Genomic DNA, 15,895 nt, shown 5'->3' with positions numbered 1-15,895 from the left:
ATCCTTCAGACTTATGATTAGGATGCTGCTGCTGCTAAGTCACTTTAGTCGTGTCCGACTCTGTGCGACCCCATAGACGGCAGCCCACCAGGCTCCCCTGTCCTTGGGATTCTCCAGGCAAGAACACTGGAGCGTGTTGCCATTTCCTTCTCCAATGCATGAAAGTGAAAAGAGAAAGTGAAGTCGCTCAGTCATATCTGACTCTTAGCGATCCCATGGACTGCAGCCTACCAGGCTCCTCCATCCATGGGATTTTCCAGGCAAGAGTACTGGAGTGGGGTGCCAGTCCTAACAAAAACTTGAGTCCGATCCATCATCTTCCAGAATCAACATATTGCCCCGAGTCAAAGGATCAAGATACAGTAACTGTTCTGGCCTTTTATTTGGCTACTTATCTACACAAGCAAATGCTGAAGTAGGTCACTCATAAAGTGAGGCTACATTGCCCACCCCCCACAAAGTTGAAAGATGTCAAATCTCTATTATAAGAATTGGGAGAAAAAAATTTCTTCTTCAACAATGAGATTTCACGTAAGTATATCACTGTTTGTTTTACCTGCTATTTCCAAAAGTGAGTTTATGTGATCTCCTTCTGCCAGCTTCACAAATCCAACCTGATTTCCGAAAGTGTCAACCCCTTCAAAGGGCAAAGTCAAAGGTTTTCCTTGGAGGATTTCTTCTACAAATGGTTTTAATTCCAAAAGAGCATCAATACCACTGGCAAGAGACAATATATATTTTTAGTAATATAATAAATAGTAAAATATACAAAACCAAACGAGAAAAGTTTTAGATAAATTAATTTTTGTATTTGTACTAATTATTTTAATGCTCAGAATACCTTCAAAATCAAATCCATATGATCAAAATAAAACTAATATTAATTTTAAACAAAATTTATATAAGTGAATTAATCTTTACCTAATTGCAATTTATTTTATATTAAAGATACAAAAGAAGATGTTATAGTTTACCAAAAGGTTTTAAACCAAGGAAATACTGCATGCACAACTAAAGAAAAAAAATATTGACAATATATTGCAGAAAAACCTAATACCTACAAAAGTTTAAACCAGATTATGTGAAAGTTCAAGGTTCTTGTTAAAAGTACTAATATTTACATAGTATTTACTATTTGTAAAGCACTTTACTAAAACTTAAAATATATTATTTCTTTAAAATATAACAGTCTCCATAATAAGATAATTAATTAGACTTGACCAAAGTATAGGTTTACAACTACAGTGACATAAATTTGCTGTATACGTTTAGTCCATCTGATTAAAGGGCTATTCTGTGTTTCAAATGCACTGTTTTTTCTTTATAAAAATAAAAGTTTACTATATTAGTGAATTAGACATTATCAGGTTTGGAATATTTTGAAAATTAAGATCAATTATTTCCATACTAAGAGGATTTTAGTACAGGGACTTTACAATGAGAAAAAAACTAAAATCTCACTAGAGGGCAGCAATCACTCAAGAAAGAAAGAAAGAAAGAAAGGCATTTTACATTATGGAGAGGGGTTTAAAATACCCTTCTGGTGAACCACCTTAATTTAAATTATCTTGATCAGCAACTTGTTCATCAATAGTAATAAGATGTCAAACGTGTGAAAAGAAACAGACATTTTTCTAGATGTTTCATATTTCTACATTAGCTTTAAGTTTTTAACTGAGTTTCATCCACAGTTTCCATACTGGGTCTTACTTCTTTGTCAAATAATATATAATACTTCAAAGCAGCTTTAGAAATGTCAACATTTCTCACTGGACCTCCAAATTCACATCCGAAATCCAATCTCTCCTGACTGTATTTAAGTTCATCCAAAAAGACACTCTGCTACTGCAGTACTATCTTCACCATGGGCTGAATTCAAGCATGTGAAACAAAACAGCTACTCTGGCTCATCTTCCATAAATCAGGGGATGAATATCAGGATACTCACTTTAAATATAACTCTATAGCAAAGCAGGCCATCCTAAAGCTCATGAGTTTTCAGAAACAGTGAATTCTACATTCCATTTTTCTTTAAAGAAATATAAATGATCCGAATTCAGTCCAGTTTTTCCACTCTGTAGTAATATAAACCAATAAATTTATCCTAATGAGACGTCACTGGTCACAGAGTGAAAATGAGTCACAGTGCCTCTTGGTAAATATCACTGACTTTAAAATTCTTTTAAATAGAGTATCTTTTCAAGAACTGTTTATGGAAAGATTTCTTTGTAGTAAACTAAACAGAATACAGGTATGTAGGAAACAGAATTCTGAAACTAGAATTCAGACCCAAAGGTTGTACTCAAAACAAAGACAGGACAGCCATCTTTTCAAATCAGTATCTGGATTAATATATTTCTATTTCTTTCTTCTGCACTGTGAAGACACAAAGCGTGCCATCTACCTGAAGAAATTCATTACATTAAAAAAAAATGTTTCTATACACTCCTTATCTGACCCATTGATCAGTACTTTATATTAAATACCTAAAATATGATACTAGACTTTGAAAAGTAAGGATATAGAACAAGAAACTGACAATACGGATGTCTAGCATATTATACTGTATGGGATGAAAGATAAAATTAAAACATTAGGGACTCAGAAAACCCTTCACATAATCAATGTCTTGCAGAAAACCCAATCAGTTTCACTCACTATGGAAAGTGAAAGTGAAGTCACTCAGTCGTGTCCGACTTTGCGACCCCATGGACTGTAGCCTACCAGGCTCCTCCATCCATGGGATGTTCCAGGCAAGAATACTGGAATGGGTGGCCATTTCCTTCTCCAGGAGATCTTCCAGACCCAGGGATTGAACCCAGGTCTCCTGCATTGTAGGCAATCGCTTCACTCACTATACAGCTACCCAAAATGAAGCCACACCTTGAATCTCATCATCTTAAGTGTCATCTTAAAAGTTGACACTTCAGTCACAAACACTTACTTCCCTGGTTCCCCAAACTAGAAGCAAATCTTCTCGCCTTTGAAATTCCATTAATATTTTATACTTTATGAAACACACCACTTTTATCACATTTTTCTATTACAGTTTTTTGGATCCATATGACCCAGTCAACTATAATGTATAATACATGAGCACAAGATCCATTCATGATTCATCTTTATTTCCTCCAAAGCACTTAGTTCAGTATCTTATATGTGGTTGATAAACAATGTTGGTTGAACTGCAAAATACTATCTTGTTTGTGTAGTAAACTTCAAATATTTCTTAATTTTTCATTGCAACTTAGTCAAAAATAATTAATTGCTAAGTTGCAAGTATCTGGTCATCATTTTCTAGCAGAGCTACAACTCCCAGTACTATAAAGTAGCACAAGGATGTGACTTCAATTCCTCAAATACCAAGCAGACTTGCTAACTATTTAATTTTTAACAGAAAATTGAAATTTGCAAACACATATTGTAAACACAGGGCTAAATGACTCAGAGTGTCACTATGCTCTGGACAGTAACTCTTCAACAAACGATACCACGATTTAGGGCAAGACAGTGCTTCCTAGTTCAGGACTGTTCCATGTACTGACTGCAGGTGGTTTAGTACCACTGACCCCTGCGCATAAAATGCCCATGGCACTCCTTAGTAACTGTGACAACCAAAATCAACCCCCCTCCCAAATAATTCTAAAAGTCTCCTAGAGAAGGAATGTAGACATTATAATATATTGAGAACATACACCCTCACCCCAACCCAACTGCATAGCACTTAACAGTATTTCTAGCTAATTATGTGTTCATCAGTAGAGGCCACTGAGTTACATGCTGCTGCTGCTCAAGTCGCTTCAGTCATGTCCAACTCTGTGCCACCCCATAGACAGCAGCCCACCAGGCTCCTCTGTCCCTAGGATTCTCCAGGCAAGAATACTGGAGTGGGTTGCCATTTCCTTCTCCAATGCATGCTAAGTCACTTCAGTCATGACCAACTCTGTGCAATCCCATAGACGGCAGCCCACCAGGCTCCACTGTCCACAGAATTCTCTAGGCAAGAACACTGGAGTGGGTTGCCATTTCCTTCTCCAACTGAGTTACATACAGGAGGCCATTCATACTTGCAGCAGACTCATCTCTTCCACCTCTTTCATGAACTTGTGCTCATCTTCTCCCTCCTATCTCCATCCCACCCCCTCCCTCAATCACACTCCATGGAACAATAATAAAGAAAACCAACTAGTTCTGGTTTCTCAGCTGACCAGCATTCATTTAATTCCTAGAACTCTCAGCTGCTTCATATGCATAAGAAAGATGACCTTTCTGTGTGGCCAGACTCACAACACTTGTTAAGGAAATAAAATAATACTTGTTTGGGAAATAGAAGCTGACGAGCAGAGACTAAAATATATATACATGCCATGGCCAAGACCCATTTTTGATAATAGAGCTAAAACTTAAACTTATCAATCAATGGTAACTCAGTCTTCTTTGGTTTAAAAAGGCCTCTTTGGGGTACAATTATTCTTTAACTCAAACTTCCTTTCAGGATTGCTTTTCCCTTTCCTCTCCCCTCCTCCTTCCCAGGGAACCCAGCATACTTTTGTATAAAGATTGAAGAAGGTCTTTGGTTTGCTTGCTGTTTGGGTTCTCGGAAATGCCAGATTCAGGGGACTGGTCTGGTCATATCCCCAGGTACCCTTCACTGGTGTCCACGAAAAATCACGTGTCCCTCCAGGGCACTGCATTAGCAGGCCCTGCTGAAGTATGAGACCTCTGTAGGGGCCTCTGATCAGGAAACATGGATACCTGGCATTGCCACTGTCCCTCATCCCACCCCTACTGATCCACCGATTCTCTGTGAACTTCCAAGTCTACCTACCAGGAAACAAGGAAATTTCTGGATTCATCTATTAATATATACCCTGATAGGCAAAGGGGAATTGAAGGAACTACCTGAGGTCTCTGTGTTAGAAATCTCCCTCAACGCTAACCTCCTGGCTGTGTGGAAGCACATTCTTCCTTGAGGTCCCCCAGGGAAGAAGGAATTCTTCCTCCAGACTGCCTTCGGACTTGAGACTCTACTAAACCAATTCTCACCCAGGTCTCCAGTCTGGCAGACTGCCTTGTAGATTTGAAATTTGCCAGGCCCCACAATCACCTGAGCTAATTCCTTAAAATAAAGCTCTACATATAGCTACAGTGTACATACAGATACATCAATATATCTATATATACAAATGAAGACCCATCCTACTGGGTCTGTTTGCCTGCAGAACCCTGACTCGTCCACCATTCTAACATACAGAGTGCCACCCATTTTCTCCTGGGCTTGCATCTTCTTGTGTTGCATTTTCTCTGACTTCTTTTAAGAGCATCAGAGTATTTCTTTTTTTTTCTTCTGATTGGCAAAACGAACAGTGAACGTGAGTTAAGTAAAATCTTCCGGTCCTCTCTGTCATTGTATCTGCTTTTGGGTGGAGCACATTGGGACAGATGAGAAGACTGATCCCTAAAAATATGCAGTTCTACTATTTAAAAGATATCACCACTAGAATCATAATTTGACTGTATATTTTGAGTTACTACTTTATTCTTTTCTCCCTTATATTTCCCCTTTCCTTCGCGCCCTCCCCCTCCAAGTCTTATTATTCATTCCCTCAGGAGACTATATGTCAGGGTAGAAAACAGAAGCTGTAACCTGTAATTCTGACTTTGGCTATCCAAAGAGCTTAAGCTTGAGCTTAATCCAGAGAGCTACACAGAACAAGGCGCACTCATTCCAACAGTGTCCCAGAGAAGTGGAGGATGAGCAAGGTTTCTCCACTGTGGGCTGGAAAACAGCAAAGACTCATACTCAACTTGTGTGGCACAATTCTGAGTTTGGCGGTGCAGAGTATACAGTATTCTAGTAATGGGGTGGGGGTGAGACTGAAACTGTCCACTGATCTAGTAAATGACAGCTCTAATAGCTAATAATATTAAGTGCCTACTATGTGCCAGGCCCTATACTAAGTGTTTACATGTGTCAGTACTATTATTTTCTCCATTTACTTAAAAAATGATTTGCCCAAAATTGAACAGCTTATTAAGACATGGTTCCAGAATCTTTACCTGGAATCCTAACCTAAATGGTCAGACGCCATAGTGCTTATATAATTAACATGGACAAAATAACTGCATAACAAATGCATCTGATAACAATAACACAGTTCAAAAGTATAGATTAGGGGCAATTCCCTGGTGGTCCAGTGGTTAGGGCTCTGCACTTCCACTCCAGGGTACAAAGGTTCAATCCCTGGTAGGGGAACTAGGATCCCGCAAGCCATGTGTCACAGCAGAAAAAAAAAAAAAATACAGATTAGGAAGAATATTGTACAGCTAATTCTGTACCTTGGCTTGTTGATTGCAACAAATTATAACAAAGAATGTTTCTTTAGAATTTCAATGCCTCTTTGGGTTCTGTTATGTTTACTCATATTCAAGTAATAACTTGGAAAACAATATTCCAGAAAGATGTAGTACTCACACGTTTACGTCATCTTCATTCAATAACTGCATCACTAGTAGGGTAATATGAAAGGAGCCATCACTGCTCATTGCTCTGGCCAGTTGCTCATCTTGTCGTATTATTGCATTTTGCAGGATCTTAATTCCTTTTGTAATCTAATCACACACAGACAAAACAGAGATTAGGTAAGCAACATTTCCTTACAGCAACATTTAAATTGAGAAGAAAATAAGTAACGATTAAAATGAGAACACTGTCAGGATTTTCAATCAAATCATGCTTGTCTACCTATTCTTAAATATCCTGGAGGGATAACTCGGAAAGTTTAACGGGATGTATAAATGTTTTAAAAATTACACAATGCTTGTCCATCTTAAGAGCATAGCCCAACATCCTTCTTTTACAGACTGGGTCCCTGACTGAGTGGAAAAACTCAATGGCTATGTATCTTTCCAGAAACTTATCCTTGGAATATACAGTATGACTCACTATCATTATGATCTTTCCTAAAAATAAGAGCTTTATTCTTGCCACAGAAAGGTCAAATCAGCAGACAACATTCCATTTCTGCTGGCAGTAATATTTATTTGTCTCCAAATGAATGTGTCTGAGAACCCATTCTTCATGGCCTTTAAGATCTTTCAGGACAGCAATAATTCAACAGGAATAACTACTGTCATTTCCCCAGACATGTGAGGCGGGGCATAACCATGGTGAGAGCTGCACAGAAGGCTAAACGCGTATGTTTACAAAACTGTATCCAAGCAAAATTCCTGTACAAAAACTGTATCTTTATCCAAGCAAAATCCTTGGTCCCTCATCAGCTCACCCCTCTCAACCTACTGAGAACAAAGAAGAATGATGACTTTTCCCTCCTCTATTTCAAGCTAGAGACAATGCTGTGTGTGCTAAGTCACTTCAGTCATGTCCAATTCTTTGCAGCAGTAGGGACTACAGCCTGCCAGGCTCCTCTGTCCATGGGATTCTCCAAGTAAGAATATTGGAGAGGGCTGCCATTCCGTTCTCCAGGGAATCTTCCTGCCCGAGGGATCAAACCTGTGTCTCTTACGTCTCCTGCACTGGCAGATAGGTTCTTTACCACTAGCACCACCGGGGAAGCCCAGAGACAACATTAGCCAACTTCTAAATGGAAAATAGCTTGAACATAAACTAGCAAACCAAGCGATCCCCAGAGGAAAGAGTGCACATAGAAGCCTGGAGGCAGCAGGATTAGAGAGAAAACGACAAGAGAGGAGACTGGCAAAAGCAGCAGAACCCCCAAAAGACAGCAGAGATAAGAAAGAGCTGAATCACGAGCGTTCCCATACAGACAAGCTGTTTCATACTGAACAATCTTTCCATTATCTGCAGACTGTGACTGGACAAATCATGAGGTGTTGGCCTGGGATCTGACTTCCCACAGATCTTTACAATAAATCCTCTTCACCCAAATAACCTCAGCATTTCTCTATTCCTTGCAACCTGGAGAACAGTAACACGAGAAACAGTGTTTTCCTGGTGGGACGATATGCAATAACACCTAAGATTTCCCAAGGTACGATGTCACTTTCCAGACACCCAACAAAAGAATATTGATAGCCTGGTAGTTAAAATGCTCCTAATAATAATACACAAAGGTCTTACAGTCAGAGTTTCCTCTACCTCTACATTGATCAAATTAATGATGTCCCCAAGGACACATTTCTTCCTCTCCATGTCTCACCACAGTTCTTGGTAATACAAATAAACACAACGTTGAAACAATAGTCCCCTTCTTGTGTGGTCACTAGGTTTCAGGCACTAGAGTAAGCATTTTACATCTATTCGTTCACTAAGCCTCCCACCAATCCTGTGAAGTAGGTATTGGTATTGTCTCCATTAAAATAAATTGAAACACAGAAGATTTAAAAAAAAAACTTTTCAACATCTTAATACTACCCACTCTTGGGCTTCGCTGGTGGCTCAGCTGGTAAAGAATAAGCCTGCAATGTGGGAGATCTGGGTTTGATCCCTGGGTTGGGAAGATCCCCCAGAGAAGGGAACAGCTACCCACTCCAGTATTCTGGCCTGGAGAATTCTACGCACTGTATAGTCCATGGGATCGCAAAGAGTCAGACATGACTGAGTGACTTTCACTTTCAACAGCCACTTTCAAAACCCAAAATAGCAAAGGAACTTGAGAAAAAGATAAATTACAACAGATGAGAAAAGATGAAGGAAATATCTGGAGGAAAAGATCCAGGAGTGAGAAGGAGGAGGAGGAAAACCGGCCAGAGAATTGTAGAAGAAAAGGTACGAGGAATGTGTTTTTGAGAGGAGACAAGGACAGGGGCAACATGAGGGTATTGACTCAAGTCATGAAACATCAAGGGAAAAAAGACATTTAAAGGAGATTTTGAGGAAGTCTTACTGGATCCTGTGTAACAGAACACATGTGTGTGTGTTAGTCACTTAGTCGTGTCCTACTCTTTACATCCCCATAGACTACAGCCCACGAAGCTCCTCTGTCCATGGATTCTCAAGGCAAGAATACTGGAGTGAGTTGCCATTTCCTTCTCCAGGGGATCTTCCTGACCCAGGGATCGAACCTGGGTCTCCTGGATTGAAGGCAGATTCTTTACCATCTGAGCTATAGGGAAATCCCAGTAGAATACATGGGCTCAAAAAAGCCTTTGGTGTAAGCCCACACTACTCTTCGAGGATTTTACAGGTGAACTTTTGAGAGATTTTTCCAGGTGCAGTGAAGTCCTAGACTGGTTTACAGGAATACTAAAGCAGCTGAAGAAGATCCATGTTCATGTGGAAAGAACCTAGCCCAGTGCTGAGTAAAAATCGTGCATGCTCTAGAATGTCAGACTCAGAACAGTATAACTGCATCTTCAAATATTAGCTGGCACAAAATGGTAATTCTGGCTTAAATAATCATGAAAAAGTGGTTTAGGATGAGAACTTTTTAATACAAAGTGAAGCAAATTAAGGGTGCTAGACTTGTATCAGAAATCCTGGATTTTAATAACAGGTCAGCCACAGGTGTAACCCCACAGATATCACCTAGTCTCACTGAGTCTTGGTTTCTTTTCAATTGTAAAGCACTGCCAAAGTTACAATGGCAACCCACTCCAGTACTCTTGCCTGGAAAATCCCATGGATGGAGGAGCCTGGTGGGCTGAAGTCCATGGGGTCGCTAGGAGTTGGACACGACTGAGCGACTTCACTTTCACTTTTCACTTTCATGCATTGGAGAAGGAAATGGCAACCCACTCCAGTGTTCTTGCCTGGAGAATCCCAGGGACGGGGGAGCCTGGTGGGCTGCTGTCTATGGGGTCACACAGAGTCGGACACGACTGAAGTGACTTAGTAGCAGCAGCCAAAGTTACAGGGATGTGTTAAAGGTCAACACACAAGCTACAGGAAGGCAGACAAGCTTAAGGAAAGCACTTCACCACATCTGCCTAATATAAGGTCTGCAACACTGCCAGTATTATGAAAATCAGGGGTTCTCTACCCCAAGGGACATCTGTCAATGCCTAGAGACATTTTCATTGTCACACCTGGGGTCTGCCATTGCACTTAGTGGGTAGAGTATCTGCATTTTCATAAAAATTTAGTCTTTATTCTAAGCTCAAATACTAATTATATATAAATTCAGGACAATGCTCAAAAATTTGTATATTCAGCATTTTAGTGCAATGTCCTATTATTTAGTGCAAAAGAGTTATAGACCATTCACATCTTTGAATTATCCAGTAGCTTATAAAACTGCAAATTAAAATTCATAAAACTTTTGAAGACTATCTCTCTGAAGTCACACAGTACTTAAAATGCAAAATTAACCTCGACCTATGAAAATTCTAAAAGACAACCTAATCAAGTAATGTATATCTAACTATGCTTTGATGCCTCAAATTAATTTATATATTCCTTGATATCATCTTTAAAAAAATTTAATGCTTTTTATTCTTAATTGCATTCTTAAAAGATAAAAAGAAAAAAGGAAACTACTTCAGAGTCTTCTCTGTATGCCATTTTTAAAATTACCAATGTCATTAAAGGCCAAAGGAAACTAATTTTTATAGCCACTGTTTAAAATTTTACAAAGCCATTGAAGCTTATCTGTTATCATAATCCCCAGCCACTGGCAGTATTGAACAATGCACATTTTTTAAGCCTAACATTACAGAGCCATATTTAAATAGGATACTGAAAGAAACTTAAAAAAATAAAAGCTTATTAAAATCTTAAATATTTCATCCACTGAGTAATTTTCTTTGTATTTAAAGAATAAAAACAGACATGCAACTGCTAAACCTCACCATGAAGCCATATTCCACATGCCTAAAAATAAAAGCAATAAGAAATTTCATTTTTGTATGTTAAGCTTTCTAGTTGATTCAAAGCATACATGAGCCCACAGAAAATGCCTTCAAGTCAGTATGTGAGGGAGAGCGGTTACAGTCTAGCACACAGAAGGACAGTGTCCTTTACCTCATCTTTTGACATTATTTTTGGATTTTTTCCTAAGCTGTTAACATACATCATTCCTAAATTTTCTGCCTCATTAAGGTTTAACAGAATTATCACATCAGTTTGCTACCTAATATCTCTTCAAAGACAAATATAGTCATTTTTCTTGCTTGTCTACAGGATGAAAAAAACTTGAAAATTTGATGATAAAGTGGTAAGTAGAGTAAAAGTAAAAAATCATCTGAAGGTAGGAGAATTTTCTACATCTACCAAGTGTTTAACATGCATGATGACATCATGTACTTTCACAATTGCATTTCCCAGAAAGGAACAGAATGCATAAATCATATTTCATCTTTTCATAAGACCAGTAATTTTCACATTACAAAATGAAATACAAAATTAAATGTAACAAATGCCTTTTAAAACTCCTAAAGAGTATCATATTTTTCCATTGGTATAGAACTGTCATCTTACAAAAAAATTAATGCATTCTTAATTTCAATTAGCTTCCTTTGCATTTTTCAATATTGACTTATATTATTACCTCTTATAAGAAAGTATATAAAACCAATACATGGGCAAATCCACCTAGAAATAATAATTGAGCAATTCTAGTCAGTTAAGAAATATTTAGGATTCACTAAAATACCATTCAATTTCTCCTCTTTTAGTTTTAAATTAATGTATAATTGTAGGTAATGGAGAAACACATTCTCATATACATGCAATTACAATATGTTTATGCATTCTAATTCATTTTCCAAATCTACTTCTTAAAAATACAAAAATCATGACCTTCCAAAACTAAAGCATTCCAAATGTCTACTAATGTGTTTAAAAATCAAAGACCCATGTAAGTCTGAATCCTTTTTCCTTTAAAACTAGATGCCAACAAGTAGAGGCAAAAGTAGAGCGGCTCATTGTCAATGTGCTAGCTTCCAAAAGCTTGTTTGCAGGTCACTTAATTGGAACTTGGAATACAGTCTCCCATTGAAACAATGTTATAAATGCTGCTCCTTTTCCCAGGACTCCCCACAAAAGCCCATAAGCAGTTTCAAAAGAAAATTAACATTAGATACTTTCAAACAAACAAACAAAAAAGGTGCTCATACAGAAGATATAAAAAGGATCTACCTCATCTTGTCCTAGTCCCTAATCCTCCTCCCTATATAGGCATTAAGCTTTGTTACCCACAAGTCAGTCTCTTGAGAGAGAAACATTAAATTCTTTGGTTTCCAGGTTATTTGAAACTTGTGTGCCCACTATTACAAGTCATGGACCTCCTGGAAAACAAACTATCACTGAACCTATATTACAGAAAACCAGCATGTGTCACACCGTATCTATTATTTGTAAATTTGTTCTGATTGGAATTTGGTATGCCGGAAACATCTTCTGCCCTGAAATGACAGTATTTTGTGTGTGTGTACCTCTATTCCTGCCAAACTCTGTTCTAGGTACTGGGAAGGAGCTGTAAAACTGTGAGGAGGACTAACAAGTGTCAGATTTCAAGGATGACAATGGTGGGGATGGGGGGGAGGTGACCTAGTCAGGGTGCTCATGGGTGGGAGAAGTTTGAGCTGAGATTTTGGCATTAACAAAACCAAAAGGAAAGGAAAGAAAACTAGCCAGAGAAAGCCTTCCCACAGGCAGGCGGAACTGGCAAGTTCAAACAAGGTCAGAGGGGCTGAGATGGAGGTCAAACCATATAGAACCTTCTAGAATATGGTAAAGCCTTTGTCTTTATCCAAATATCAATGGGAAGATACTGAAGTGCATAGGATGAAGGTGATGTGTCCAAATTTGGGTTTAGAAAATAATCATTATCACCTTCACTTTACACCTCAAGACACTGAAACTACAAAAATTAGGTAATGTGACCAACATCCACAGTGGCATTTGTGATCCAGCTGGTATCTGAGCAAGGTTGGTCAGGCTCCAAAGCCTGTACTATACCCACTTTCTACAGAACCTGCCAGCAGCAAAGAGGCAGAAACAAAGGCTACACTGACTTACAGGGTAAAAACAAAGGGTTGCGATGGTTTTCTTTCATCTCCTCCTCCCATCTTTGTGACTAATCTAAGTGTCAGAAGAAAAGAACCTCTCCACCCTCTTTCCCCTCAGCACCCTTCCCCACCGGCCTTATTCTAGCACATCACCCCACCAGTCTTCACTGGAGGAGGTGGGAAGCGGGCCCAGCGCTGGCGGGGGCTGGGGCAGGCTGGAGGGAATGCAGAGCTGCTGCTCCAACCAGGGGAACCAAGAATAGCTATTTAGAGAAGAGCTCACCCAACTTCTACACACACAGACTCTGGAGTGGAACAATGTCTAAGCAAGAAACCAAAATAAGGAAACTGGCATCTCTTTCAATCACAAAAAGTGTGGGGATGTCACTAGGCCTGTTTCACGTGCAGTTTCCTCAGGACCTAACCTGCTCTCCTATAATGCCTGTAGGTACACATGATCCTAAATCTCATAGAAAACCTGTCTGAATAACTTACAAGTATTTTAATATTTGTCAAAAACATTAAACTTGCCATTGGCTAAACACTTAAGGGCTATTTTACAGTTAACCTACCACTACATACCAGTAAAATCAAACTTTGATTCTTTACTGTATCAAACTCTAAAATTCTGTATTGCTAGGTAATTCCACTTATCTATGTATCTTTTCTTCCCAAGTGAACTATACCTCACAAACTAGAAGTTTCCTGGAATGCCCCAACAGAATTTGTTTACTTTTATATTTATTTCTTTGATTTCAATTTTGTTTGCTTTGATTTTTAAAAATTCATCAGCATTCTGTAGAAACATTCTAGTTAAATAAAGGGAGAAACAACCTGAAAATATGCCCAGTTAAGAGATCAGAGTCCACAATCAAACAGGAATTCAGATCTAGCTCTGAAGATACAAAATGGCCAAGTATAGAAATAGTCAGACTTCCAAATGAGACGTTCTTTCCTAAGGCGTTACAATTCCTATCTCACTGCTCTAAAAGGCTTAGCTACTACAGTTTTCTGTCTCAGTCATGTGAGGGTACCTTACTGTGGGACAATTGGCTGGTTTCATTTCCTATTACTGATGGCACCTTAAATTTTCAGACTTTTAATAGATTTCTACCAAGTTTATTATACACCATTAAGTTGGTACAACAATGACTAATTTTTGAAAAAACTATATTGCAATAATCATTACTATAAACTGGACTGCTGCTGCTAAGACGCTTCAGTCGTGTCCAACTCTGTGCGACCCCAGAGATGGCAGCCCACCAGGCTCCCCGTCCCTGGGATTCTCCAGGCAAGAACACTGGAGTGGGTTGACATTTCCTTCTCCAATGCATGAAAGTGAAAAGTGAAAGGGAAGTCGCTCAGTCGTGTCCGACTCTTAGCGACCCCATGGACTGCAGCCTACCAGGCTCCTCCATCCATGGGATTTTCCAGGCAAGAGTACTGGAGTGGGATGCCATTGCCTTCTCCAATAAACTGGACTAAGCAGCAACAAATTCCAGTTTACTTTCCCCACAGAGATTTCAGAATCTTTTTTTTTTTTTTTAACCAGCTCTCTGCTTCTGAAACATTCTTCCATTATGATGAACAAAACTTTAGAAAGAACCTTGACATGCTATCTGGCAACATTTTTTGAAGTGGCTTTTGTAAAATTGTCATTTAACTGTGATTGCTTAAATAATATTTTCCAAAATTATTGTTTAAATATATTCTATAGTCCCTGTATTTTATATTCCCTATGTGTGTGTGTATACTCCATATTTTCTGCCCAGCTAAAATGCCACTGAAGACTCTTAAAGGCTGAAAGTAACAGGGCTTACAAGCATTTAGTGCACCTTAAATATAATTTAGAATAAAATATAGTAAAAATACTTAAAAAAAAAAACAGTACCTCTTTGTTGGTGATTGGAATGGATAGGAAATAGTTGGGTTGATAATCTTTTCGCTTTTTTTTCCTCTTCTTTATTTGCTCTTTATTGTTGCATTCATTTTCTTTACTTCTCTCCAAATTTACTTTAGGAACATCAGTGACTAGAGAAAAAAATTCAAACAATAATATGTCTAATGCAGTTAAACAAAGATAATATAATCAGTAAAAAAAAAAAAAAGCACTATACAACTAGCAATCATTCATAATTGTCATTTTCAAATCTAAAATAGGAATTGACAAATTCTTCTGTAAAAGACTTCATAATAAATACTTTAGGCCTCGCAGATCATACAGTCTTAACTACCCAAGTCAGCTGTAGACAAAACACAGCTGAATGGGTACAAATGTTTTCCAATAAAACTTTATTTACAAAGCAGATAGTTAGATCTGGCCCATGTGCCATGGTGCACTAACCCCTCATCTGAAGTATAACTAACAACCATTCTCTTCCCCTTGCCACAATTTTCATGATGCTAGGAAAAATCATTGTTTCTCCATCCTGTAATATGTATATTCCTAACTTTTACAACAAAATCACTTGCAGCAGTGCCACTGAAAGTTCAATTTCTGGCTAATGTCACACTATAAACAATTAGCAAAAACTGAGAGGATGCTTTATAAACTTTCAGAGCAAGTAGGCAAAGTAATTTTGTTTGTTAAATTCTGGCTTCTGTTTTGCAGATCTTTTTCTTTAATGTTTTTTTCTAATAATTAATGTTTTATTATATATTTCACAAAAGTATCAGCCAGCAACAAATAAACAACTAAAGAAAAAAAAAATAGTCCTTAACCACACCCAACTTGAGAAACACTTACCACGCTTTTTTAAAGTCATCTTCAAAAGACATTTCTAACAACCAACAATTCTTATTATGAAACTATACTCCTAGAAATAATTTTCAAATCAATGTGAAATGCTTTTTTTTTCTTTAACAGATTCTATCAGGGGCTTCCACATGCATGGAAAACTACCCTTAGTTTATATTTCAGGTTGTGTCTTCTTGAACAGTAGAGTACCTCATAGGGACTTTGTAA

General features: G+C 38.2%; 1 protein-coding gene across 3 annotated transcripts in view; it reads right to left on the bottom strand.

Annotated features, from left to right (window-relative positions):
* The window catches only part of AKAP7 (A-kinase anchoring protein 7), a 128,788-nt gene that overhangs the window by 99,018 nt on the left and 13,875 nt on the right, over positions 1 to 15,895 (bottom strand). For all 3 annotated transcript variants that reach the window (XM_061427992.1, XM_061427991.1, XM_061427990.1), the window contains exons 3-5: positions 14,822 to 14,961; positions 6,476 to 6,612; positions 557 to 717 (exon numbers count right to left, since the gene is read on the bottom strand). In XM_061427992.1, the coding sequence (XP_061283976.1) occupies positions 557 to 717; positions 6,476 to 6,612; positions 14,822 to 14,961 (438 nt within the window). The remainder of the gene's footprint in view (positions 1 to 556; positions 718 to 6,475; positions 6,613 to 14,821; positions 14,962 to 15,895) is intronic.

Source organism: Bos javanicus, chromosome 9, assembly GCF_032452875.1.
Source record: "Bos javanicus breed banteng chromosome 9, ARS-OSU_banteng_1.0, whole genome shotgun sequence".
Classification (NCBI taxonomy): domain Eukaryota; kingdom Metazoa; phylum Chordata; class Mammalia; order Artiodactyla; family Bovidae; genus Bos; species Bos javanicus.
This window is presented reverse-complemented; position numbering and strand designations above follow the sequence as displayed.